This window comes from Falco biarmicus, chromosome 4, assembly GCF_023638135.1.
Source record: "Falco biarmicus isolate bFalBia1 chromosome 4, bFalBia1.pri, whole genome shotgun sequence".
In the NCBI taxonomy this organism is placed as follows: Eukaryota; Metazoa; Chordata; class Aves; order Falconiformes; family Falconidae; genus Falco; species Falco biarmicus.
This window is the reverse complement of record NC_079291.1, coordinates 30292581-30319274: the sequence shown is the minus strand read 5'-3', so window position 1 is coordinate 30319274 and position 26694 is coordinate 30292581. Positions and strand designations below refer to the sequence as shown.

Below are 26694 nucleotides of genomic sequence, written 5' to 3'. Positions count from 1 at the left end.
GTATTAGAAGTGATGCATCAGCTGGCACATCAGACATCTAAACACCTGAGGTGTGTAACATTCCATTTGTTTCTAATCACACTGAGTTGCAGACCTGCACTGCACCTTCATTTTGTTGCTGCTTCTGCTGTGGTAGGCGGCTGTACCTGTAGTATATTCCTGAAAGATGGCTCTGCAGGAAGAAAAGGGCGAGAGTTTTTAAGGCCATCTGCCAAGGAGTACAGCAGCTGAGCGAGGTGGAAAGGGACACTGTGAGGGCAGACAGAAGTGGGTCCTCTTACAATCTCCCTTTACTAGGGAAGTGTCTCCTGACTCCTGCAGAGCAGGCAAAAAGAGGTTGAAATACACGCCCATCAGAACACGTTGAGGCTTTCCTGTGCCAGTGGTTCTAAAGAAGGAATTGTCTCGAGGTTTCGAAGGGGACGAGTTGAACCTGATCGCAGAGGGATGTCAAGAACTTGAGCTACAGCCAGCTGCTCCTCGGGTGTAGCTGATGCTGCAACAGCTGCTGCCGGCGCCATCTCCTGGCGCTCGGGCTGTGAATCGCTGCTTCGTGCGTCGAGACGTGTGGGCGTCTGGTTCCGGCACGTACTTGCACATTCGGTGTAAGAGCCCACTCATGTACTGAAAGACCTCAGGAGCCTCCAGACTATTACTGAAGGATAATGTAAATGTACACAGCTTTTCTTTTCGCCCAGGTGCTGTCCTGTTTAAGCAACTAACCTACCAGCTGTTCTCAGTATGTGGCAAGAGGACAGGGATCATCTTGTGGTTGACTTTAATGACAGTAACTTTCCTGGTCTAGGTGGGCTCTGTATTCTGTACATGACTGTAATAAATTAAAGGAGGAGTCTGATAGAGCAAGTGTATGAAGCTTAAAATAATACCACGTTGCTGCTTTGTGACTTTTTTTCCTAATTGTTTTTGGTGTTTAGTTTTGGACGGGTCTGTTTTCATCAATGTGGTAGGTGACATTGGAGTGTGAATGTGCATTGCTGAGAAAATACTGAAAATGCTACCGCTTTACAAACTATGTTTCATAACATGAATTTGGTTTAGTAGTCAAAAGACAGATCGGTGGATCTGTGTGGATTGATTAAAGTTTTTCTATCATTAATAATACTTTGTCTCTTCAAGATTGTGATTGAAAAAAAGCCGCACAACCACTAAAAACCTTGAAATTCACATCAGAGGTGAGGATTCACTTTCAGAGGGTAATTCTTAAGGGGGGCAATAAAACACATCCAGTCTGACTTTGGTTTTCAGGGGGAAGAGAGTAGCCTCCTTCAGGGGAAGTCTGACTTGTGCGTTAGTGTACTTTTCTAGAAGCTGTTTATAGTGACGGAGTATCAAAGTAACAAAGTGGCTTAACTTGGAGCATTCTTAATGCTTACATTAGATGCCTTTTGACCTTAGTTATGTTGAAATGCTTACTTAAAGTTGTTTATTCTGGAAATGTGTAGAAAGCTGTCTTGATTTCCTTCAAGACACCTACACATTTTTATCCAATAAAAATAACTGGCTATAAAATAATAAAATACAATTCTTTTGCACCTGTGTGAGAAAGTAAATCCAGATCTTAACTAACATTCTGATACCACGGCGCAGTGTCTGCCTCCTTTCACATGAAAATAACTGTTACAAAAAGAGAAGGTTTGCCTAACTTGAATTGATACCTGTAAAAATGTACCTTAAAATCTATAGCTGAAAATGAATAGGAACGTGCTAATGTTACTAGCTTGCATCATTATTTAAATGATTTTTATATAAAGATTGAATGGTAGTGGAATTCTGGAAACCCCATCCATCCTATGTACTTCAGATTACCAACCATGTGTACTTCAGCAATGATTTCCCAGGTTTTCCAAAGAAATGAGAAGAGGTATTTTTATGTATCTCAGCTTGGCTTGATGCCTCTGTAAACTTAATAATCTTTTTAGTGGAGGGGATGCAAAGAGCAGAATTCAGTTGACCATTTGTGTTTTAAGATTCTTGAAAATTTGGCTAAGGTAAAAAGCAAATGACAAAAGCATAGCCTTGAGTGCAAAAAATTGATTTCAGTTTCAAAAATTAATTCCTTGATACTTGCAGGCTAAACTAGCTTGTGTGTTTGTATCTGTAGCACATAGACTACTAGACCCTTGTAGATTATACCTTATATCCATTTGCTGGATATTATCCATAGCATCAGCACATGTGATTAAGAAAATGGCGCTACTTCAGTACTGTTACAAAAACGGACTTGTAAAATGTGATGGCACAGGCAGCTCTTGTTTTATGTCAGAGATACAGCCTTAGCAAGTTGAGTAGATAAAGATGATTATGATAACCAGTTGCCCCAGCCTCCCTCTGCTAAGTGGTGTAACCACTGGTTTTGCTTTTTGTGGCTGATAGCTGCTTCTAGAGAATATTTCTGCCCCACTGCATCCTTTTCTTCTGCTGTCTTCTGGATGCTGCAACAGAAAGGAACATCTTGCTGAACTGCTGAAGGAGTACTGAGTTGCCTGTCTGGGGCCATTTCCAGGTACCGCTTGAGATTTTCTGGTTGGTAGGGTTGCCAAAGATGTGTTAGTGGGTGCCTTGCTTCTAATTTTCCTGAGAGATTCCCTGGAACTGAAACCCTTGCTTCTCTTACCTGCCCTGCCCTCCCGAGTGTGTTCCTCTCTTGTGGTTCTCGCATTGACCAGTAGTGGTAGTAATGGTAACAGCAGTGGGAATAATGGCTGACATTGCCAAAAAGCTGAGAAGATACGGGTGTATAGTCCTGGGCAAAGTTTTTCTCACTGGTGCTGCTGCTGAGTTCTTAGATGTTTGAGGTTGGGAAGTCTCCGTTTGGCCTAAGCCTTGAAGTGGTGTGTACTCCATGATGTTCAGCTGTGGGGTTTCTTTTAGTTCTGACTTCTCTTGTCGCTTTTGGCCTTGCAAATAAGTAATCAAAACCCGTGATGCAGTCATGACACCAGCCACGTACTCAATACAGTGTCACTTCTATTAATCCTTTGAAGGCTTTACTGCAATCTGATCTAAGCAGGAATCTTGTAAGGGAAGCAGTTTTTATCTTTGTTAAAAAATAATCTTTGTGTAGATAAGGTGATCTTTGGATCACTTCAGAATAGAGCCAGTTTAAAAAAAGAAACCAAAAAACGCCGCGTGTAAACTATCCCATCCTCTAGTCTCGAGTACTTTTCTGTAAAAGATTTGCACTTTCCTAACCATAAAGAAAGGGCTGATCATGAGAGCTTGGCATAGGTTGGTGCTACAAGAAAATAAATGGAGGTAAAATAGGCTGAGCAATACAGGGCTTAGCTAGCTGCTGAAACGAGATCAAAAGCTGCTTTCCTCTGCTGGGTTCAGCTGGGTAGAGTTAATTTTCTTCATAGTAGCTTGTATGGTACTATGCTTTGGATTTGTGACCAAAATGTTGATAGCACAAGGATGTTTTCTGTGATTACTGATACTTGCACAGAGTCAAGGCTTTTTTTGCTGCTTCTCACACCACCTCACCAGCAAGTAGGCTGGGGGTGCAGGAGAAGTTGGGAGGGCACGTGGCCAGGACGGCTGACCTCAGCTGACCAAATGGGTATGCCAGACAATACGTCATCACGCTCAGCAATAAAAGCTGGGGGAAGAAGAAGGAAGGGGACACACTCACACGTTCAGACTGATGGCATTTGTCTTCCCAAGTAACTTAATTTGTGACGGAGCCCGGCTTCCCTGGAGATGGCTGAACCCCTGCCTGCCCACGGGAAATAGTGGATGAATTCCTTGGTTTGCTTTGCTTGTGTGTGCGGCTTTTGCTTTACTAAACTGTCTTTGTCTCAATCCATGAGATTTCTCACTCTTGCCTTTTCAGTTCTCTTCACCCTTCCCTCTGGAGAGGAGTGAGCGAGCGGCTGTGTGGGGCTGAGCTGATGGCCAGGGTTAACCCACAAGAGCCCTTCTCCTTCCAGACTGCTTAGATGTAAAATTGCAAGCTGTGGTCTCAGGTAACACAGTGATCTTACTCCTTCTAACAGTGGTAGGTGTTAATATGGAAAAAATACAAAACACAGCAATGTTTTGTGTGTAAACACTTGAAATGAATTTATTAAAAAAAAAATCATTTTTACAGTTGGATCATACAGTATTCTCCTGTATGCCTTAAATTAAAAGCCTCCAGCTTTTACAAATGCTGCCCAGTACAAAAGTGCTAATGTAAAACTGTAGTGTTTCTGTATATAAACCAGCACTACACATCACTAAGTATCACTCTAAATAGTCTCTTCACCAGCATCAATGAGTGGAGAAGAGATGGAAGATCAGACTTCATAGTGTTTAAGGGCTTCCTTCTTCCCCTTACAGTTCAGTCTTCAGGAGCTTCAGCGCTTTCTGCATGTTTGAATACACTAGAAATGAAATATTCATACATGTTATTTTTGTTCCAGCTTCCTCTGCCAGCGACTACAAATACTGTAGAGAAAATGTTGTTATGCTTAAAGCCTTTGCTCACATGTGCATTGCTGTATGGATTCTGTTGCACTGTGCTCTTCCAGGCATTTTGTGCAAGTCAGCTGTTTAATTGTGACTGGTAAGAACATAAATCTGTTAATGCAAACGCATAGGCATTCGCAGGGCAGAGATGGGAGCTGGGCAGCAGTGTGGGGGAGGCTGCAGCAAACAACTCTTCCCTGCTCCCAGAAGGGTTCCTGACCTGGCCCGGCAGGGCTTGCTTGCAAGAATTCTCGTTGTTGCTTACAGTGAACGCTGCTGAATTATGCAAGTTCCTACTGACGTGTGCTTTCTTTTAAACAGATGGATGTTTAAGGCTCCGGGGCTCTGCAATCATTCTCTTCACCTCACTGAGTTTAAGTCTAGCCTCCTGTTTAGTTTTAATCCTAGTTAACGGTTTTTCAGCTAGTACTGATTCAGCTAGTCTGTAATGCCTGGTGTTATTCCTTGTTGCGTGAAAGATGTGACTGCTTTCAGAATATTTTCAGAATACACTACTTACACAACGAAATGTCAGAGGGCTCGTATGCGTAGAGACGGTTTGAGTATCTTCCAGTAATATCTGCTCTCACAGTCAGGGAAGGATCTGGGAAAAAAGGATGAGAGAAGCTGTAGAGGACAGGACTGACCTTCAAGCAGAAGGAAACAACCCTTCCTGCACTTCTGCTTGTTTCGTAAATGTTTCTGCAAGACACATCTGCTTCCATGAACAACTAGGAGATGGTTCTTCTGCACAGTCACCGACATTTCAATTTTAAATGTTGCAGTTGCACGTTTATTAAACAGGGCATACGTTTAATTCTGATCAGTGCTGATCAGCCTTGCACCCTGTGCCACTGCATAGTACCTGAATCAACTCCTCGAGCTGAGGCTGCTTCCAGGCAACGAGTATTATTAAAAAAGAAATAATAAAGGAAGAGAGAATATGGCAGTTGTTTTAGTCTGTTGAAAATAGTCACGATGACCTAGATTTATGAAGGTATGGGTGAACGATGCGCGTGTGCAGTGCATGAGGCTACGTATCTGTGCTGGGAGTGGGAATACCTGGGTGCATGCATGGCCACGAATGTGTCTCCAAAACGTGAATGCTCGGGAGGGGGTTGTGCAGGTGAGGGGGGGGCAGGACCGAGCGCTGAGCCTTGGAAATCGGCCCCTGAAGCAGCCGGCATCACTGCTGCTCCTGCGATGTCTGAGGTTGTGTTACAAACCAAAACCCAAGGGGTTTACAGAATTTCTAGAGGTAGGAGGGTGTGGGAGCCTGAGCCAGTGCCCACCCATTCCAGCGACTTCCGTTTCGATAACACAGCAGATGGAATTGCATCGTTTGAGGAGTCCATGAGGGAGGATTCACAGGCTGGACCTGTGAAGCTAGTGACCTGGCAGGGGTTGCTCGGAAATTTGATCCAACAAAACCAAGCAGAAATTTTGTATTTCTCATGGAATAAATTCCTGCTTGTAAGCCTGAGGATTTGGGATGGGTGGCACAGCAGGGCCTTCAGTCTGAGATGAGCTGTGGTGCTTGCGGTACTCACCTACAAACAAAATCCGAGGGACATACTGGCCGTCAGGGGAAAGGTTCTTGTCTGTGGTTTCATACTTGAAGAAAACAGAGGTTCCCAGTCAAGGAGGGCATGTTACAGAATTATTTTTTTTCTCCAATGTACTTTTGTGTTACAAAATACAGCTCAAATAATACATTTTGCGGTTCAAGAGATGCACTGTCTGGGATGTGATCTTTTAACAGCTGGCATTGCGAATTGATGACAACACCTCATGTGAATGTTAACCTTTGAATTCCCTCGTATTTTGAGTTTATGGGAGGTACAGGTGAAAGAGACTTATTACTAAATCTATTATGCTTCAGCACTGGCCATTTTCCCAGCCAACCGCAGCTATTAAACTAATTATAGCTAGAGAAGCCGTAATTAAAAATAGAACTGTGTTGCTTTCACTTAATGAAATGTAACTGGGAAACTTACCACCAGGTTCAGGAGAATGAATTTTTCAGCCAGTTTCTGTATCTCTTTATGTTCAGCAAAGACCTTCTTGAGGGCTAGAGTGAAAACAAACGGGAACGAAAATTAAAAATATGCCCCTGAAATATGTTGTCCTTGAAAAAGAAATTCAGACAAACTGAGGGAATCAAAATGAGAATTCACAGTTTGCAATTAGAGCAAATAAAAATTTTGAGTTCATTCCACTGGAATTTGATCAGCCCGCTTATGTTCTGGGGTGGAGAGTAATTGCCATGGTACCCACGGCCCTCCCTCCTCCGGGTAGTGCCGCCTGCTCCCAGGTTTGTCCGCCTCAGTCGCAGTTTGAGCATCTGACCCTTCCAGCCTCCTGTTGCGGTTTCTGGCCCCAGCCCTTAAGGCACCGACCAGGCGGGGTGCGGGGCCCAGCCTGGCGCACTGGGAAGGGCTCCCCGCGGCTTGCGGGAGGAAGGGCCCTCGGGTAAATTGGGAACGCTGGGAGCAGAGCACTCCCAGTTACCAGCAGAGTAGCCAGTAGTTCCAGCCCAGCACGCTCTAGTCCCTGGCTGGATTCAGCCTCCATCACAGCAGTGCTGAGGGCTGCGTGTGTCCTTGCAGGAAATCACTGTTCTTCACTGCCCTGAGTCTTGCTGTTGGCTTTGGCTGGCTGTGACGTGCCCCAGGGCTGTGACATACCCCAGGGTGGGCCGTGACATACCCCAGGGCTGGCTGTGATGCCCCCTGGGGCTGGCTGGGACATGCCCCAGGGCTGGGACATACCCCAGGACCGGCTGTGACGTGCCCCAGGGCTGTGACGTGCCCCAGGTCTGGCTGTGACGGGTCCGTGCCTGCTGGCCCCTGCCCGCTTCTGCATCACGGATGCACTGCGGTACCGTTCCTATTGTGTTTCTGCACACCAGCAGACACCCCCGCGGGACAGCGGCATGACGAACGTCCCCCCGCCCCCGTCCCCGTGCCACCCGGCCTGCCCTGCGGCCTGCCCAGCGGGCAGAACCGTGCCCGGCGTTTTTTATATAATTTTTTTTTTTTTTTGAAAGCAGCGTTTAACCGGCAACCGAGGACCAGGCGGTGCCTCGGTTCCCCGCGGCTGGCGCTGCCGTGGGCGCGGAGCGGTTACCCTGGCTGTGCGGGCAGTCCTCCAGGTGGTGGATGATCATCAGCGGCTTGTTGCTGCAAGAGGAAGAGTCGCGTCAGGGGCGGGGAGGCGACAGGGGGCGACAGGGGGCGCGGGGCGGGGCGCGGTACCTGTGCTTGGCGCGGAACAGCGCTTCCTCGTACGTCTGCGTCCAGACGAGCTGGTCTCCCCAGCCTGCGGGGCAAGGACAGCGGCGCGTTATAAGCGGGCTCTCAGCCCGCGGGTTCGCGTCCTGCCTCTGCCGCGAAGGGCTTTGAACCGAACCGCTGCCAGAGCAGGTATTAAGGGGTGTGTGTCTGTGTACACGCTAGGAAATACTAGAAAATGTATTTGCAGAACGAGTTGCAAGAAAAGTAATTTAGTAGAACAGCGTAGGAGAGTTAAAACTTTAGCACGTTGCCCTTTTTTTGTTTTGTTTTGTTTTCTTCTGCTTACCTCTGGAGAGTGTCTGAGGCAGTTTCGGTTTAGTGGCAGTCTCCTTTGTCTCCTTCTTGCCCATATCCTTTGCCAGAGCAGAGGAGATGGCAATGAGCAGCAGGAACATGGACGTGTAACTCTTCTCCATGGCTGCCCCTGGAACAGGTGAGAGACCTGACGCTGCGGGGCCTCGCAGGCTGTCGCCTGCTCTGCGGCACACAGCAGAGGCCGGGTCACAGGTATGTGGCAGGGTGAGTCGGGCTGGAAGGAGCTGCTCCAGCAGGGGCCTGCGCTGGGGGCCTGGCCAGTGTCACGTTTGCTGAGCACGTTCCCAGGAAGGACCTGGCTGCTTTCTGCTGCCCTGTTCATGCCGTCGTGCTGCCATCCTTTTAAGATGCGCGCCTATGCGCTAGCTTCTCTTTCCTTTTTACATATATTGGATTTGCTCAGTAAAACAACCGCATTTTGGCAATTCCAAAAGTACTTGCCAGTCCTAATAAGTCACAGTTTTACCTGGATCTCTCAGTGTTGTAGTAACCTAACTCAGCAGGTGCTGAAAAATTAGCTTGTCTTAGCTCTTCCTCCATTTTGCAGCGGGAGTGACTCAGATGAGGCCAGGGTGTTAAGCTCGGCTTTACAGGGAACCCCTGGCACAGCTTAATGCTGTGTTGAAACTTCCTATCATGTCTTCCCCCTTAAAAGTATCATCTAATCCTCAAACCCAGTAGGATGTTTAATAAAAAGAGTGGGGAGACGTTGCTGTGTGGACCGGACCACTGAGAACCGAAGTGCAGCCTGCTGGTTTCAGCAACACACGGGCTTTTCCTGAGGCAGGCTCTGGGGCATGGCGGTGGAGGTGAGACTCGTCTGTCAGGAAGCTCCTCAGCCTTTCAGCGGGGATGCTTCTCTGAAGGGGGAAATCACCTCAGTAACATGACCCTATGTTTGCCCATTAAATTTCTTCCTAGAAGCTAGAACACCAATGTAATAGGTACAGTAAGAAAATCCCGGATATTCCAAAAGCAATATAGAAAATTCTAAAGATTCATGCAAAAATTACAACAGGTTGACAGTTTTTAAAATTCAGATGATGAAAATTAAATTCCGGGGAAACAGAAGCATTTTTCTGGGTAGGAACTACAGGAGGAGAAGCTAGCTGAGTTTCCAGCAGTGCTCTTTTTTGCAAAGATATCCAACACACCTCAGACATCCAAAAAGTCACTGTTTCAAGGGCATGAAATATGGCTCTTGCCACAGACTGCCTTTCTGCCTTAAGAAAAGTCTCTTTGGCAAGGAAGAAAATTGCATAAAATTAAATTAAACCCAGTGGATTTTCAGGATTGCCTCGAGAGCTGTTTTGGTTAAAGCTGTGTAGCGGAAGTAATGCTTCCTTGGGAAAAAGCAAAAAGAAGGTATGGGATGACCAGGACATCAAAGAGCAGGCAAATTTTATGCTGTTGCTGATGCAGAAAGCAAAGACAGAGGAACATTAAATATGCTCTTTGAAAACCCTCCTCTCTTGGTTCTTTTAACCTGCAAAGCCAACATTTCTCTGTACATTCTTCCTCATTGTGACCTGTGCTGAGCTGTGTCTACTTTGCTGCAGTCTTTTCTTCCCACTGACCAGGCTGCCCCCGCCCCAGGTAACCCAGGCTCCCAGCTCCCTCAGGTACTTTCTGAAGCAGTAGATGTGCCGCACCGTGCCGCGCCGCACCGTGCCGTGCCGTGCCTTACCTTGTTTACTCTCCCAGACACCTGCCAGGGCGCGAAGGTGGTCCCGGTTACAGTGTGAACAGGGCTGTTCCTACTGCCTATTTATGCACCTTCACACACCCCAGCTCCACCCACAAGCTTTGAATTTGAATACTACTTCCAAAGAACTAAACTTTCCAGTTTTTTCCCCACCAAAACATTCAAGGTTAATTTTGTGATTAAATATCATTACTGTTTCCTGTCCGACGCTGTATCTAAAGCTTAGAGATGATTCTACAGTCTTTTGGGACATTTAATGAAAGGTGATTTTAAAAGGCTGGCAAAGATCCAAGTCCAGGTAAGCTTAAGTCCAGACTCCTGATTTGCCTGAAGAGTGATTTGTCCTTTTTCGATTGGCTGGAAAATCAATACGGTATGCTGTTCTTTTAGCCCTTTGAAAAACTTAAATTGATGACTCAGAACTTTAGATGTTAATTAGATAATTAACTATGCACATTATACAGATATGTGTGCACACACGCACATATAACAGCCCATAGGAAAACTGTAGTAAAACCTAAAAGAAAGTTTGTAAAGATCTCCACAAAAATGTACGTGGAAGCTATAGCAATAAACTGCCTTTGTAAGCAGAGGTCTAAATGAATATGTAGTTCAAATTCCAGGCTTAATTAGTTGTGTAGACATTTATTTGTAACTACAACATGACAATCGACCATTGTAGGTTTCAGATACATGTGTAATACAGTGCAGTGCTCAGGAAAACGAGACCTTTTTGGGTGGTTAGAAGGCCATCCCTACTGTTGTGCTGACTACAGATGGTCCTTCCTCTGAGGTCAGTGTGATTCTGTCCTCAACAATGTATATTGAAACGACAGTGTGTTCTCCTTGGTGCATGCCTCATATATTTCAGTGAGATTAAAATCTCATGTTCACGGGCAGTGAACACTTAGCATTACTCAGCTGGGTAGATGAAATCCATCAGATACGGATTTTCCTGTTTGAAATTCACAGTACTCTCTGATTGCTGCTAACAGCACCCGTTTTTTATGAATATGCTTAAGAGAACATGCTTAGTGCTTTGGATCATGATGATGATTGTTTTTTTTTTAAAAAAAATCTTTTGTAAACAGTAATTAGGAAAACAAGGTGCAGAAGCAAGATGGTGAACTCCAGTAAAAAAAGAAAAAAATGTTATTCCTTACAAATGTACAGTAGTACCATGCTTTGCTTAGACTCTTGACTTATTAGAAGGGTGAAACCAAAGCTCTCAGGGAAGTCAGTCATTTTAACTCCTGTTTCTGGATGTTTCATGACAAATGTATGTTCTCCTGATAAAGAAATTAAATGAGAGAGATTGTATATGAATCACTGCTCCTCCTCCTCAGGCACTTCTCCCTGAAGATTCAGAGATGTATTTTGTTAGCTTCTGTACTGCGTATCCAAATCACATCCACAGAAAATCCATAGATTTGATATAAAACATATACCAAAGTAAGTTTCCAAGACCCATGTTTGGACATGGGAGCGAGCGCTCACTTTGGACGATCAGGTTACATCCTTAATCCGCTTCAGTGGAGATGTAGGAGTCAAACATTAGGTACCCATTTCTGAAATCCTGGTCTCAGCTTAGGCAATTTGTGATTGTAATTTAACACACTTTTGCTGATTGTCTTCTCAGATCACACCTAACAGCATGTGGTAGGCTTAAAGCTGTAACAGAAGTTGTAGATGCTTTCTGGTGATGCAAAGAGATAATGAGCAGGTAGGCTCCCACTCACACACCTTTTTTTTTTTTTAAATAGGGCTTTATCTAAAAATGCATTCTCAAAACCAAGCCCCCACCTGCTCCTTGGCTCCTGCTTACATGTATTTCCATTTAATTTGCCCTTTTGCTTTCTCCTGTTTTCAGGAGATGCACTTAACTTTGCCTATTTCTGCGTAGCTTTGTGCTGCTCTGGCAGAATTGTCGCCTTCAAGAAACTCAGTAATTCAAACACAGCTACTCACAGGGACTGCCCTGTCGGCCCAAACCCAGTGATCTCAATGGAGGTAGCTGAACATATCTCTAAACCATCCTTGTGCCTTGTTATTGAAGGGGAGCTCAGCCTTTCCCACAGCTCCCTGCTTGGGTCCTGAGACCGTACCCAGCCACTGAGCTAGCTTCTGGCTGTTTATCGGGGGGTACTTTCTCCACCTCAGTGACTAAATCCTGCAGGAATTGCCCCAGGAGAGCCTGGAACAAAATAGGACTATCCCAGAATGTTTTTCCTCTTTTGTTATAAAGATTTGATAGACCCCATTACTGTTAATATTTAACATCCTTACAAAACTAGACTTTGGATTATTCCTTTGACATTCTTTTCTCTGGTCTGAAGGTACCTTTGCTCATTATGTTTCAAAGAAATCAGCACAGCATCGGGTGACTGATGTTAGAGCTGTTTTGAAGGCATTTTCTGAAACACATAATTTTTCCTTGTGTTTTGTAATACATAAGTTTTAGAATTCAGCCATTTCTTCTAATTTCATAACAAATGGCGTGCCTCCAAGTCTTGTGATCTGCTGCTCAGAATAAATAGCACAACTTTACATCGGAGGAATACAAGTAATGAATGAAAGGTACAGTCAGACCCAGACTAGCAGTGCTCTGAGTCAAAGCCAGAGACAGCTGTACCTGGGAGTCAGTGAGCTTCCAGTGCTGTGAACGTTGCAGTATATTGTAAGGCACAGCGGTTGAAAGTACAATGCATTAATCTGAGAACTGGTCAGAATTTTTTTGTGAGTGCTTTAACCACATGAACTGAATAGTAAATTTTTATCATTGAAAGCTGCTTGGATGAAATTTGCCTGATATTTTTTCTGGAAAGCCTTTCACCCCAAAATTTAGGAGCTGAGACACTTCTGGCACCTATAGCAGGTGCAGGTCTCATTCTATTTCCCTCTCCCCCTGAAATAATTTGAATCCTTATCTGGAAGGTTACAGGCAGGTGCTTTCTAGATTGGGATACGGCATTAAAATCAATGTTCCCAGTCACTCATGTCAAGACCTTTTCTTTTTCTGTAGCAGTCATGTATGCTGGAGCAGGTACCAGACCCTAGATACTCCACATCCTGGCTTAGCTCTTGGTCCGTTAGGCAAGAAAGCAGTTTTTCTCACATTGCCTCAGGAAATGTCTGCTAATACACACAAATGGAGAGCACTACTAAAGGAGAGCTGAGGAAGGACTTGGTATCCTATAAGTGGTTCAGACATTCTCCTGAGAGGTGGAAGACCATGGTTCAACCATTTTGCTCTCTATTTTCGGAACAAAGCCACATTTCAATGTAGAGCTGGGAAGTCAAAAGTTCAGCAGATTTCTACTGCTGAACACTCAAAATGGTAACTGGAGTTCAGGTAAATACCTGCTAAGAGTCTGATGATCTTGTTTGAAGGATGATGATTTCCCCAAATATGTCAGCTCAACACTTTCCTCTTTTTTGTTGAATGAATTACTCAATTAACTTGCATAACTTAACTCAATAAACCTACAGTTTATTGGTCATAATTTTCAAATCGGATAGCGGAAGAGGTGGTTAGAATATAAAATAAGACATTCTGACCTTTTGCTCACTGCTTTCAAAACATAAGACCAATTCATAAGGATTTTGGTATCTCTTTTGATATAAAAGAAAGTATTCTTTTCCACTTGCATGTGCGTTTTTATAACACAAATCACCATCACTTGATATAAATTGACAGACTGGTGTGAAAAGCATGGAGCATCCTTTGCATAGCTTCAGATAATGTAACCAGTTCTTCTATTACACTCTGTTTTGAACTGTGAAGTACTAGGATGTCTGGAAGGCATTGCTGAATGATGTGTTTTCAATTCAATAAGTCATTTGAACACCTGTAGTAGATGTACTTGCTCTTGTATTGTTTAGTGCCCTTTTCCACAACAGTAAGGAAATTATCATGATCTGTTACACCAAGGAGTGTCAAGGTTTTCAGTGTATGTGGGACTTCATCGCTCAACTTTTGTTTGGTAAGAGAAAGCCTGGTCCTGACAACATATAGATTTAACTTTGAAATGTTTTGTTCGGACCCACAGGGAAGAAGTGAAGAGCGATTCTTTGATGAGGGGGACTGGGAAGCTGGGGGTGGACCACAGCCTATGAAGAAGACTGTTTATCAGGTCTTCTTAACTGGGCAGGTCAGTTATGATCAGCAGGGCTTCATGCCTGAAATTTTTATACTTCTTTTATTTAAAATTCAAGTTTAAGTAAAGGCATTTTAATTAATGGAAATAACTACCTGTGTTTAAAACCAGAAAATCTGCTGTACTCCAAGATTAAAGCAAATGATTCCTCCCCTGTCTGAGCAACTGATATTCAGCTTTCAGTATTGTTCAAAATCTCTAAGCCAGCAGTCTCCTATTTTTACTGTACTGTGATATATGGGTATGGTGGGAAGACCTTTGTGTATTGAACAGCTTAGTTTTGTACTTAGTATGACATGGAGTGTTTTTAATTAACTCCTTTCTGTTAATATAACTTTTTAAGAAAACCTGCCTCCCTTGGTCCTTGGATGATAAACTCCGTTATGGTCAAGTAGCTGAGCCACAATGTCCGTAATTCAGTGAGTCTCCTGGAGCTGCCACCTTACAGTCATCTCTCCGTGTGGCTCCTTGTATTCATTGCTCTTATTTCAAATTTATGTTTGGTTATCTGCAGCCCAGGCCCTCTCAATTTTCCAAATGCTTTACCCTGAAGATCAGAAGACTTTGGCTTCTAGTAAATATCAGTGACATGATGCCAGCTCTGATTCCCAGAAATGGTCCCTAAGTAGTAAGAGACAGGATTGTCTTTATTTTTTTTTTTTATTCCTACCAACTTGCCTTAGTTTACAAAAAGAAAGAAAAGGATCCCATCCTGGTAATTCTTTGGGGTTCTTTTTTGTTTGTTTTGGTTTTTTTTTGTTTTTTTGTTTTTTGTTTTTTTTTTTTTTAATTGTATTTTAATTTTTTTATTAATGAACAGTAAATACATCTGCTCAGTGAAATTCCAGCTGAACCCACTGACACAACTGCTTTCCTAGCCCCACTACTGCTTGTATGATAATCTCACATTATTTAATATTGCTTTTGATTTTGGGCCAGTAACGTAATCAGCATTACCTCTGCAATGAAGTGTATTTGTTCTGCTGAGTTTGTCTCTGTCACTGTTTTTCTCCAAGCTGTACAGACTCTCATGGTGTTGACACCTTCTGGCCTGTGTGATGTGCTCCTCAGCACCCTCCATCTTCTCCCAAACTCTTGACTTTGCCTTGGCTTGTGTAGTTGTCATAGAATGTGCAGTTTTAGTCAATCGCACAGACTGCACAGTTTTAAGGGATTCCAGTGTTGACGTTCAGCTGCTGTTCTGCAGCAGATCGCACAGTTGTCATATCTCAGATATTCCACCGTGTCACCACCATGCCCACATCACAGTAGCTTTTTCTCCCTCTACTTCAGTCTGAACTGAATGAGGGTCTTTGCTTTGACAATTCCAGTTGCTTTGTCAAGGTTAAATTTGAGATTTAGCAGTCTCATTTTCTGAGTCGGATTTCCCAGATCCTGAGTATAATCTGGGTTTTTTTTTTATCCGGGCCTCAGACACAAAGTTGTAAAACTTATTCTCTGAATTTCGATCAAGGGTAAAGTCCTCTATGCTTTCACCTTCTTAGCTTCTTAGCACAGTGTGCAGTGCTCTAAATTTCTGTCTAACTGACCTCCTCTACTAAAATTGAGGAAATTGGCTGGGCTTGTCTAATATGTCAAAGAGGAGGTTAAGGCACTATCTAATAGCAGGCTGCAACTACTTAAATAGGTGCTACAAAGATGAAGGATCCAAACTATTCCGTCAGTTTGAGGACTTATTGTTTATTTTTTAGGTTGCCTATATTCTATGCTAAGGTGATATTCTGCCTCCAAAAATAATCTTTTATTTGCCAATATAACACAAATGTTAGGGACATATAACTTTGCCAATATAACACAAATGTTAGGGACATAAAGTGGTCTTAACCAAGATCACTTTAAAAAATCCCTGTACAGCTGACATAGTCCCATGGCAGAATCCTTCCTCTTTTTGCATTCCATGATTGTGTGAGTATAAAGTTCTGCTGAATTTTCAATCTTCCTCCTGTCTAAACCCCACTTCCTGCAAAAATAGCCCGTCTCACAGGGATGAGACTCTTTCCCTCTATTTCTTTGAAGAATCGCATTTTACTGCTAATAATCTCTTAGCACACATTGCCAGTAAATTACCCTGAGTTTCTTGCTAAAGAATGTTTTTGTGCAGAAAGCTGTCAGCAGTAGCATCAATGATGGTGGCTTCTCAAAGATCATCTGTCTTGAAGGAGCTGAGCCGTTTCCTCGGTCAGGGAACGTATGCATAACACAGTCACTTTGCATGAGAGAAGATATATCTCCCATAACATCCCCACAGAAAAACTGATGAAATATGGACTAAGTAAGAGGAGAGTGACATGGACTGCCAGGCTCAAAGGGTTCTGATTGGCAACGCATGGGCTGGAGGCCAGTCACTAATGGTGTACCCCAGGGGTTAATACTGGGGCCAATATTACTTAACATCTTTATTAATGGACAGAAAGAGTACACCCTTAACTAGTCTACAGGCAATACAAAGCTGGGAGAAGCATTTTGTAAACCAGATGGTTGTGATACCACACAGAGGGACCGCGACATGTTGGAGAAATGAACGCCATGAACTTCAACAAACAGCAATGCAAGCACCTGCACCTGGGAAGGCACCAGTGCACGCTGGGGTTCAGCCAGATGGAAAGCAGCTTTGCCAAAAGTAACCTGGGGTTCCTGGTAGACAGCAAGTTGGACATTAGCCAGTAGCATGCCCTTGAGGCAAAGGTGACCAACAACTCCTAGGGCTGCATTAGGCAAAGCATCACCAGCAGGACAAAGAAAGCGAGGCCACATCTGGCGTGCTGGGTCCAGTTCTGGGCTCCCCAGTATAGGAGAGACATGGGCATACTGGAGCAAGTCCAGCAAAGGACTTCAAAGATGATGAAGGGTTAGACCATCTGTCTTTGAGAGGAGGCTGAAGGAGCTGGGACTGTTCATTCTGTGGCAAAGGTGGCTCAGAGGGATCTCATCAATGTCTATAAATACCTGATGTGGGGGAAGTAAAGAAGACAAAGCCAGACTCTTCTCTGACAGGACAAGAGGCAATGGGCCCAAACTGAAATTCAAGAAATTCCATGCAAATGTAAGATAAAACTTATTTCCGTAATGTGAGGATGACTGAAGGCTGGAACAGGCTGTCCAGAAAATTTGTGGAATCTCCATCTTTGGACATACTCAAACCACGACTGGATACAGTCCTGAGCAACCTGCTGTAGGTGACCCTGCTTTGAGCAGGGGTCTTGGACTAGACAGTCTGCAGAGATGCCTTCCAAATCCAACAATTTGGTTATTTAATGATTCTACATATGTAGCATATATGAAAGGAAGGTTAAATAGTACAAAGGTGGACTTATAAGCGAACCCAGTCATATTCCGCTCTCAGCTACAGCCGACCTGTTGCCACATAAACGCTAAATTAATGGAAACATGCCATACTGTGGTCACAGATTAGGATATTATTGCTGGAGCAGTAATGAATGGTTATTAACTTTTACCCATGAAGTGCTCATGTTTCACCACCATGTGGGTCATACACTGTACAAACACAGTTGTAATATCCCTATCAGAATAGTTAGCTGGATATTTAAGCCAATTAGAATGACTTCAGGCAATGTGCACCTAAAGTCTTGTTCGAATGCTATGGCCTGGAAACGGTAAGCACCCTCCCACAGGTGGTGCCACCAAATAAGCAGCGTCAGTCACAGGGAGCAGAAAGGAGGATGGGTGTTCCCACTCTTCTCCTGGCCCAGTTCCAGCCAGTGGCATAGTGATAACGTGGCTCTATCTTGGCATTCAAATGCAAAATGCTCCTTTAAAGCTACGGTTTTTGTAGCTGGTGTAAGCAACGCTATCCCAAATCTTGTGAAATCCTTAGTTTACAGCAGTCCAAGGGCTGAGATGTGTTTCAGCTCTGCTTAGCACAGAAAAGTTGGGGCAGAGCAGCCAGCTCTCATTTCCTCTCCCTCCCCGTAAAGTCGTTCCAGCAGCTGAGAATGCCTGAAATAATGAGCTTAGGCAATGTGGTCGTTTACATCCAGCTGTACCACTTGGAGAGTCCCTGGGAGGCAGGGAATTTCCATGTAGTCAAGTCATAGGTGGTCTAATCTCTGCATGACAACGAACTTGGGTGGGAAAGATGGAAAAGGGAGGGTGATCTGAAGGTAGACCACTTAAAACTTCCTGAGGAGTCATACGTATGTAAAAATGCACATACTAGAGTTGCTATGTCAACCGTCTGTTAGGAGCTACTTCTGCTTTTAATGCCTGAGTGGAAAAGATGAAATACAGTGACATTTCTTGTCCTCTGTTGAAAGATCTGTAACTATCCTAGTTTGACTGAGTTCTCAGAGTTTAAATACGTTGAGTCATTACAAATGCCAGCAATTTGTACTCCTATTGCATGTCATGCAGAGATTAGACCATTTAAAACTTACAGCCAGTGGTTGCCTGCGACCAGCAGCCTGCTGCATTCTGCAGCTGTTACTGGGCAGAAGTAACCTGGGGCCAATTGGTAGCACCCACCTGCTTTCTGGCATGGGTGGAGGGGGTGTAAATCATCAGCACAGGAAGAATGGGGGAAATGTCTGGTTTTGCCTGGTTGGTGTGAAGTTCTGGTGTCTGCTACTTTGGTATATTGGCTGGCAGGGCTGACATCCAAGTTGCTAATTTAATACATGGTGCTGATCCCTCCACTGACTGTAAGTTTTAAATGTCAAATATCTTTCTAAAAAGCTAAAATAAACTGAATTCAATGAATAGCAGTCAAGTAGATGATGTCACTTACCTGGAGAGAAACAAATAGCCTGTGCTATACTCTTCAGTAATTTGTAACTATATGGGTGCCACATGCCAACAGACCATAGGCATGGGAGCTTTTCTCATATAAAACATTATATGTTCCCATATATACATATATTTAATGTATGTATTATGTATATAATATTTTTTTATATATAAACATATAATTACCATATATTTCCCAGCTAAACATTAAAGGTTTATATGATAAATGTTACTTTCACCTGTCTCACGTGATGTCAAAGAATAACCTATAAACAGCTGGTAAGCTCTACCATCTGTTCTAGCTCCCTATGTTTTCTGTTTTAAAACCCTAAAATGACTAGGCAAAGATCTTATCTAATGATTTGCAGCTTTAGGTGAGCTTCACATGGACTCTCATATGTTGCAAATGTCATGCTTGTGTACTTGCAAAGCTGTTCTCTATGGTTAGGTGTCAGGACCTTTGGCATGGTCTCCTATAAAAATCTTTCTCTTCCCTTTTAAAAGAAAATGACAGTCTACCAGACAGTGGGTCCAACTAAGGATGTCTTTGTTGTTTTGAGAGGTGTCTGTTATACCTGGGTTTCTTCTTTCTGTTGACCAGTAAGATTGTCACACCTGTATTTCTTTGCAAGCTTACTGGTTGATAAGTGCAACGTACCAGTACCTAGTTTGCTTGACTTTGTCACTCATGTAGGTATTGTGTAGAACCAGTCCCACTTTCTGCTTTTACTGTCCTGACTCAGCCCCCAAAATAAATAACATTCTTATAACTGGTTGATTAAAGTAGAGTCATCATAAAAGCCTGAGAATTCATATAAGCAGTAGCAAGCTGCATCTTGAACTACGAGATCATCCTTTTGGTGATTGACACTGCTATGTTAATGAAACTTAAGCATGGGTGCACCATAATAATAGGAATTTTCAAACTGTCTCTCTCAGGCATTCAGACTGGATTTGAAATAAAACCACCCCATTTCTTCTGGGGTAGCAATACAGGAAATGTAGGAATATAAAACTCCTAATGCAAGTAGCTCTTCCTTTTAACTATTCCAGTTGCAGACTGTAAGAGTTTCTGGGAGCTGCCATAGTGTTTGAATCTGTCTGTAAGAGCCTGTGCTGTGAAAATGCGTTGTACCACACACGCTCTGAGGTGCTCCAGTGAAGTCAGCAGGGCCATTTGCTGCGTGTACATTTGGCTAGCAGAGCTCGGGTCTGAATTACCTGCAAGCTTCTTAGTTCTTTCTAATTTGGGAAATGAGGTGGTGGGGGGGGGGGGAAGATTTTAATTTACCAAATCTTTTCCAACTGACGTGCCTTGGATACATAAAGATGTTCATTTAAGGGAAGAAGTGTTAAATTCACAGAAGTGTGGGGAAAATTAAACTGGTGCTTTGTGTTTACAGATATTTCAAATTGAAGAGAAAAATTATTCCAGAGGTGGTGGTATTATTACTGCATGATCTTGGGGTTTTCTTCCTGTCACTAACATTGCTCATGTAAAGGAGAATGACTCTGCAACACCTGAATCTATTAGAAAGGACCCCTCCAGGAAAGTCACAGTTTTGCCTTCAAGAGAGCACACCATGTAGCCATGCTTCTTTCCTGTTGCCTGTTTGGTGAGCAAACAAACTTTCTGTGAGTTCATTCAGTGATCCGGTTCATAATAAGCAGAGAGATTTAAGCTTCCAAGTTCTCTGTGCCACTCCCTCTTAAATCTATTGTAATGCAATTTCTAAACATTTTTAGGTTAAAACCGAGCTCTGTACCACTTGTCAAAAGGTCATTTTTTTGAAGGAATTCTACTGTGATGGTCTGTCAGGGGACATGAAAAAATTTCCATTTTTACAGGTCAGCCCTTGTCAAGTGAATCTCAGACTGAACACCCCTTGCTTTTCTGGCTGCATTAGTTGGTATAATAAATTGTCGGCTCTCCTTGCAAACTGGTTTATATAGAAATCTTGCTTGATAAAATGCTTTGGCTCAAGTGGAAGATGCATCGTGGCAGGAGCTGAATTCTGTAACACCTTCTAGCCAGTTGTGTGACAGTGCTGCTCTCCAGTTTTCTTTGTTTCACTGAATTCTGCCTGGTGAGCAAGTCTTGTCCAGGATGATTCGCAGAGCTGGTAGCAGGAATCTCTCATAGCAGCAGCCCTGGGTGTTGGCTCTCTGCTCTCTAGAACCATAGCAATCTGGGAGTGGCTTTGTTTAATTAATAATCAAAATACTCTACTTTCTGCCTTTAGTTTTATTAGGGAAGGGGAGAGCAAGTGAGAGTGCACCTGTGGCTTATCACCGTAATAAGGTTTAAATATTATGGCAGATGAATGGCAAAACCTTTTTTCTACTCCTGAAGCATGATAGCCTTTTCCTTTCTCTTTACGTGTTTTATGCAGGATGGAATGGCATTCTGAACATACTGGAGAGTGCATCCTAATGCAGGAATGCCGTTCTCACTCAGCAAATCTGAGGTGGCTAAAAGTTAATGCTGGGTTTATTGTGTTGGTTAAACAATAGATTGCAGCTCAGTTGTACAAAAAGTGCTACTGCAATTTTACTAATGGGAAGTGAACTGGATATAAAACTAAATGCAAATAAAAGCTCCTCCCTACAATTTTGGTTTATTGTTTCATTGTTCTCCATTTTTAAGATTGTATTATTCTCCAGTTCATGCTAGGTCAATATTAAAGATACTAGTGAAAGACCCAGCAACATTTCTTTCCCTGTTAGCTGCAGATGCTAGTGTTGATAATTTGGAAAATAAATGCATGTTTGGAGGCTGTAATAATAGCACTAGTTCTTTGTTTTAGTGAAGATACTGCCTGCCCCATGGCCTATTCATAGCTTCTGCACCATGTAAAACATCAAAGGAACGGTGGAGGGCACTTTCTTTCATTCATTCATTTTTCATTTCATTAAAACTTCTGCAGAAGGATGAAAACTATGACTTGGGTAACCTTTTTGAAAGAGCAGGCTGGAGATGCAGAGAGTTTTTTGCTTGTCAACTAAACACCTTTAAAAAAACTATCTGTAAAAAAAAATAAATCCCAGTTAAGCTTTTCACTGCTTACTTCATGCTGCAGAGCTCCAGTCTGAAGCATAACAGCTTTATAGTGGTATCACTAAAGTGTTTTGGGAAATGCTAATGTTTTTGTGCCTAATATTTGAGTGCCTGATCGAAAAATAGGATTTTTATTGTGTCAAATTGTCATTTTGGAAAAAAATAATCTGGGAATGAAAAGTAAGACTCTTTCAAAATTTCTCATGCAAAAGGAATAAAAATTGTTTTGAAAAAGTAACTATTTTGGCTTCACTTCCCAAAGTGAAATTGTGATGCAGAGAATTGCCGATGTTGCCTCTAACTCATGGAGATCTATTAAGAACTGGCAGTGTGAAGATTTCTGTAAGTGAAAACATGAGTCAGTTACAAACTTGGCATTTTAGAAAGGATTTAACCAGGTGGACAGTCTGGTGGGAGATTGGCTAGATGAAATAGGTTAAGTCATTACTCAGGACTCTACTCAGTCACCCTCATGTTCTTGTTGATTAGAAACTGTTAAACATGCGTTAGATGTTTAGCACTGAACAAGGACTACAGCTTTTACCTTTCCAGAAGAGTTTGTTTCAGATATGAACCTGGGTCATTCTAGAGTTCTTGCTGGGCATCTCAATATGACATCTACAACTTGGATCCATTTTTTCTTTAAAGGACTCCTACCTTTTATGCCTGAAAAAAGGGAAACAAATAACCAAAAATCATGAACATATGAAATGATTCAGTTATGAAATTTGTACTATTATAGTAACAAAAAGAGAAGTAATATAATTTGTGGGAGCACAGAGTGCTTGCCAGGTTGAGGTTGTCACCTGTTCCAGAGCTATGGGAGCAGAGCAATGTTGTAAATGCACACAGCTGTGAAGGAATCATCTGGGCACAGCACAGCTACATGAACATTTGGAAAAGCTTTTGAATGGGAAATCTTAGGTGATGTAATATGATGCTGTCACCTATTTTAATTCCGGAAGGAATAAAATTGGCCTGTGCAGCACTGTGGTTATTGGGGAGATAGCAGTGATGGTACTGTCAGTTTGACAGATGGAGTGTCTTGGCTTCATAATTATGGGTAATCAGGTAACTGCTTAGCCAAGTGCCTTCATTCCGATGATGTCCATTTCTCTCAGTTGCTGGAGAACTTCCCCTTCTTGGGTGAGCTTTGCTGTATTGCTCAACCCCCCTTTCTTTCCCAGCACTATATGAAGAGTTTCACTTCTGCCAGACATGGTTTTAAGGTTAAGCTGGCTGAGGTATGCCTGTGTGTCACACGTAAATGTTCAGTTATGTCCTGGTTCCTGTCCAGTTTCTGGGGATTGGCTTTGAACTGAGGCACCAGCTTAGACTAAGATCTCAGCCCACTCCCTGAATGACCTGGGGGCACAATGGTGCATATATGTGTGATTATAACTTGGTTTTAAAATAATGTGGTGAAGCATCTGTTTTTATCTGCTTCAACTCTTTTAATTCCTTCATTTTTCATATTTCCCAGTTATGGAGATGTCAAGATTTAATAATCTTTGAAACACCGTCCCTGTGGCACAGAATGTGGAAATATAAATCACACATGCGATGGAGCATGCATATGTTCAGGCATCCTGAACCGGATGTGCTGGCAGGAGTGTCCTAGAACTACATTCCTCTTAATTCCTGCTTTTAGCTCACTTACATAGCTAATTGGATATAGTTTCTCCACGTAAGCTGTAGCTTGGCTTGTATTTCTATCTGGTTTAATGACTCATCTCCTTCCAGTCTATGTATGTTTAATCAGGAGGTGACCTAGGTTAGATAATATGTCTGCTGCAAATGTTCTGCTTGCAGCATGTTTTGCCAAGCGATAGCAGATCTGTTGAGAATTTGTGCCATGCAAGTCCCTTTCAAAACACTTTCACTGAAGGAAAGAACACGTGTCAGACGGTGAATGGCTGCCATCCTATTCCTTGCTGCCTTGATGTTTTCAAGAGCATTTCCAGGGATACATTATACCCATGCTATACTTATCCATGAAGGTTTCCGCTTCTCAGGCTGCTGCTTATTTAAGTTGCAAAGAACTTCCTTTGGTATTAAGCAATTATTTATAGGCTGATTAGTTTTAAATGATTTGTCCTAAATCTCAGACCTGTCCTACGTCTTGTTTACTTTCATTCCTTTTCCTAATAAATGCAAATCTCCATATACCACTAAAAGCTACTCTAAAAATTTCAAATTACTGTGTCTCTCTGTCAAATCTACATATATATATATTTTTAATATATATGTATGACTATACACATGCAGACTCCAGAAAGGATAAGGGGTCTTGCTGAAGCAGTGATACAGTAGACCTCTTTTTTGGTTAATATTTGGGGATGGAAGACAAGCTTGTTTCCTCGCTATTTCAAACAATTGGTATCCGTTAAGACCACTGCTTGCTGCTGCAAAATTGGAAAGCCTCATGGACCTTCCTGCTTGTCTTTTGTAGAGTAACATCAAGACTATCCATCTGAGGGTCTTTTCATCATGATCAACAGCCAGCATTGAGCACTAACAACACTGCCAAAGGTGGCATTACCTTGGAGAAGAAATGCTAAAGCAGAGCCAATGCCTGCTCCCCTACGGGTGAATCTATTCCAAACCAGTAAGTCATGTCTGGGAAGGGGGACAGTCAAGTTGAACGAATCTGCCGTTGAGAGGGGACATGCTGTCTTCAGCAGATGGTCAGGCCTCCCCTTATGGTGCCTGGTGTGATGTCCATGGTGTGGCGGATGCTAAGCGTGATCTTCCCGGTGGGGGAGGGGCAGGGGATCAGGTCTGCCAGCCCAGGCTGAGGCGTGCCTCAGTGCTGGCTCTAATGGTGTTCTTGCTTCCGAGGAGCCCAGAAATGAGAGATTAAACAACTGCACCAAGCTGCTGTACTGGGGGAACTATAGGGAGGTTTTTCACGGGGTAGCCTGTTCAACAAAGATATTAAATATACTGACATGGGGGAGTAGCTGTCATCCTGACCCATCCTGTTTCCTTCTTGCTTGATTATTGCAGATTAATATGCTGCCTTTTTCCCCCCTGTAATGTTCTGGGCTTGAGGGAGCACAGGAAACAGCATATCCTATCAAATAAAACGGTAGGGAATGGTTCTTGAATGCTTGATCATTCTTGCCATATTGTTTGCCTACTCTTTTTGTATTGTAAATGCTCAGTAAGACCTTTGATCCCTAAGCTGGTCACATTAAGTTCATTGCTCAGGGTGAGGCCCTGCTGGGCATTCAGTAAAGTTATCGTATCTGTGGAAAAGAATTCAGGGACACAGGCTGCTTTGTGCAAACCAACCTGGGAGGATAGATGTGCTCCGGAAATTAAGTGTCTGCATCCCTGCCTCAACCGTGCCTCTGCAGAGGGAGTGGCGTCGCTGTGCAAGCTGGCGGCTGCAGTGAACATGGCTTTGCCTTGCTGTGTTTGCTGAGCTGGGTGGATGCTCGGAGACAAGAGGAAAGTGGATAGGAGCTCGGACCAGTTTGCCTGTCACGTGTAGAATCTTTAACAAAACACAGGAGTCATCATGCAGCAAAAAGGGAAGAAACCTGCCCTGAGCTTTCTGTGCCGAAAAGGGAGGGTGTGACGGTCACTGACAGCCCTTCCTGGCTGTTTCCTTGCTGGTTGCAGCTCTGCACTGGAGGAGGAAGCAAAGAATCAGGGCAGTGATACACATGCTTGTGGTGTGTATGCTTCCTGTGGTGCAGAGAAAGGATGCTGTTATCTCCCACAAACCCTGTAGGAACAATTGCAACTGCTCTTGATGTGAATAACCTTGAGCAACCACTTAGTGGAGTCCGCAGTGAATAGCTACATTGTGAAGGGTTTGGCTCGCTTCTGTTCTCACTGGTGTTTCAGAAAGAAGGATCTCAAGGTAAATGAAGACAATCAGTAATATAATAAAACAGCTGATGAGAAAGAAGAGTTGAGCAACAACCAAAACTCTATGCAGGCACCAAAATTTTGCTGTCATGCATACATGCTCGTTTCTAGTTTTTTTTTTTTAATTTATGCAGCTAGTTTTATAGTACAGAAAAAGTCAAAGTGCTGTTTTAGTGAAAAAATCCCTCTACCATTTTACCTAAAAGTAAACATGTTAGTTACGGTATTTTTTCTGATTGTGAAAATTTCTTTGCTTTATGAATACTACTTACATTATCTGTCCTGGTGATAAAATAATATTCTAGTCACTTTTGAGAGAAATTAGCCCTCACTGTAGAAGCTGCCACTCTTACCTTTGATTCATTTACCAGCTCAAGAAATCCAAGTGGCCTTTCTTTGGTCATGTCTATAATTCCTTTTCTTTGTCCTGGGAAGGACCAAGACATAGGCACAACCTGCCTGCGTGGGGAAGCTGCATGGTCTGGTGACATGAGAGAGAGTGCAGTGTGTAATTGCTGTTAATGGGGTGGCCAGATTCCCGAGCTCCTTCCCTGGCAAATCCGTGATGGAAAATGGCTGCTTAAAATAACTCAGACCAGCTTCTTTGGTGCAAAGAATATATTTTTTTTTACTTCACAAGGATGGTCTGCATGGAGAAAACACCCTTAAAGACATGTTTTACATTGTTGTTCTTTACAGCCTGTGGTAAGCTTTTTCCCCGGTCATTCCATCTTTCATTGAGTAGGACAAGACTATATGTTACAGTATTTTTTAAAAATACATGTCAGAGTGAAGGCCCTGCCTCCCCCTGGCAGCCACTGACAGCTGACTCATGCTGCTTCTCTCCTAGAGAATGACAGCTTCAAGGTTTTAGTTCCTGTTTTGATTCTGGCTCAAGTTCAGGAAAATATAATTTCAGTTATACAGAGGAAATTTCTGGTGAATAGCTTATCCTTTCTTCCTCTACTGTCTTCTGGATTCAGTCTTACCTTTGACATTGCTTTATTTCTTCTTTTTCCTCATTAATAAGGGGAGGATAGAAATTTT

At 43.0% G+C, this 26694-nt stretch overlaps 1 protein-coding gene across 2 annotated transcripts; it reads right to left on the bottom strand.

Moving 5' to 3' along the window:
* Positions 1 to 4057: 4057 nt before the first annotated feature.
* AGR2 (anterior gradient 2, protein disulphide isomerase family member) lies at positions 4058 to 10353 on the bottom strand. 2 transcript variants are annotated; one of them, XM_056334039.1, is made up of 8 exons: positions 9769 to 10353; positions 8053 to 8190; positions 7728 to 7791; positions 7600 to 7652; positions 6468 to 6541; positions 6021 to 6084; positions 4991 to 5074; positions 4058 to 4385 (listed from the first exon to the last, which is right to left on the bottom strand). In XM_056334039.1, the coding sequence occupies exons 2-8, from the start codon at positions 8180 to 8182 to the stop codon at positions 4336 to 4338; spliced, it is 519 nt and encodes a 172-aa protein (XP_056190014.1). In that variant the 5' UTR covers positions 8183 to 8190; positions 9769 to 10353; the 3' UTR covers positions 4058 to 4335. The 2 variants fall into 2 exon arrangements, with proteins under 2 accessions (XP_056190014.1, XP_056190015.1); XM_056334040.1 differs by lacking the exon at positions 9769 to 10353 and having other exon boundaries at positions 8053 to 8266.
* Positions 10354 to 26694: the final 16341 nt, after the last annotated feature.

Excerpts from the sequence above, each read along its gene's own strand:
- AGR2 (XM_056334039.1), bottom strand. The coding sequence starts at position 8,182 with ATGGAGAAGAGTTACACGTCCATGTTCCTGCTGCTCATTGCCATCTCC. Across the intron at positions 6,085-6,467 it reads TCATTCTCCTGAACCTGGTG|TATGAAACCACAGACAAGAA; the intron begins GTAAGTTTCCCA and ends GTTTTCTTCAAG. Across the intron at positions 4,386-4,990 it reads GCCCTCTGACATTTCGTTGT|TGTATTCAAACATGCAGAAA; the intron begins GTAAGTAGTGTA and ends TTTCATTTCTAG.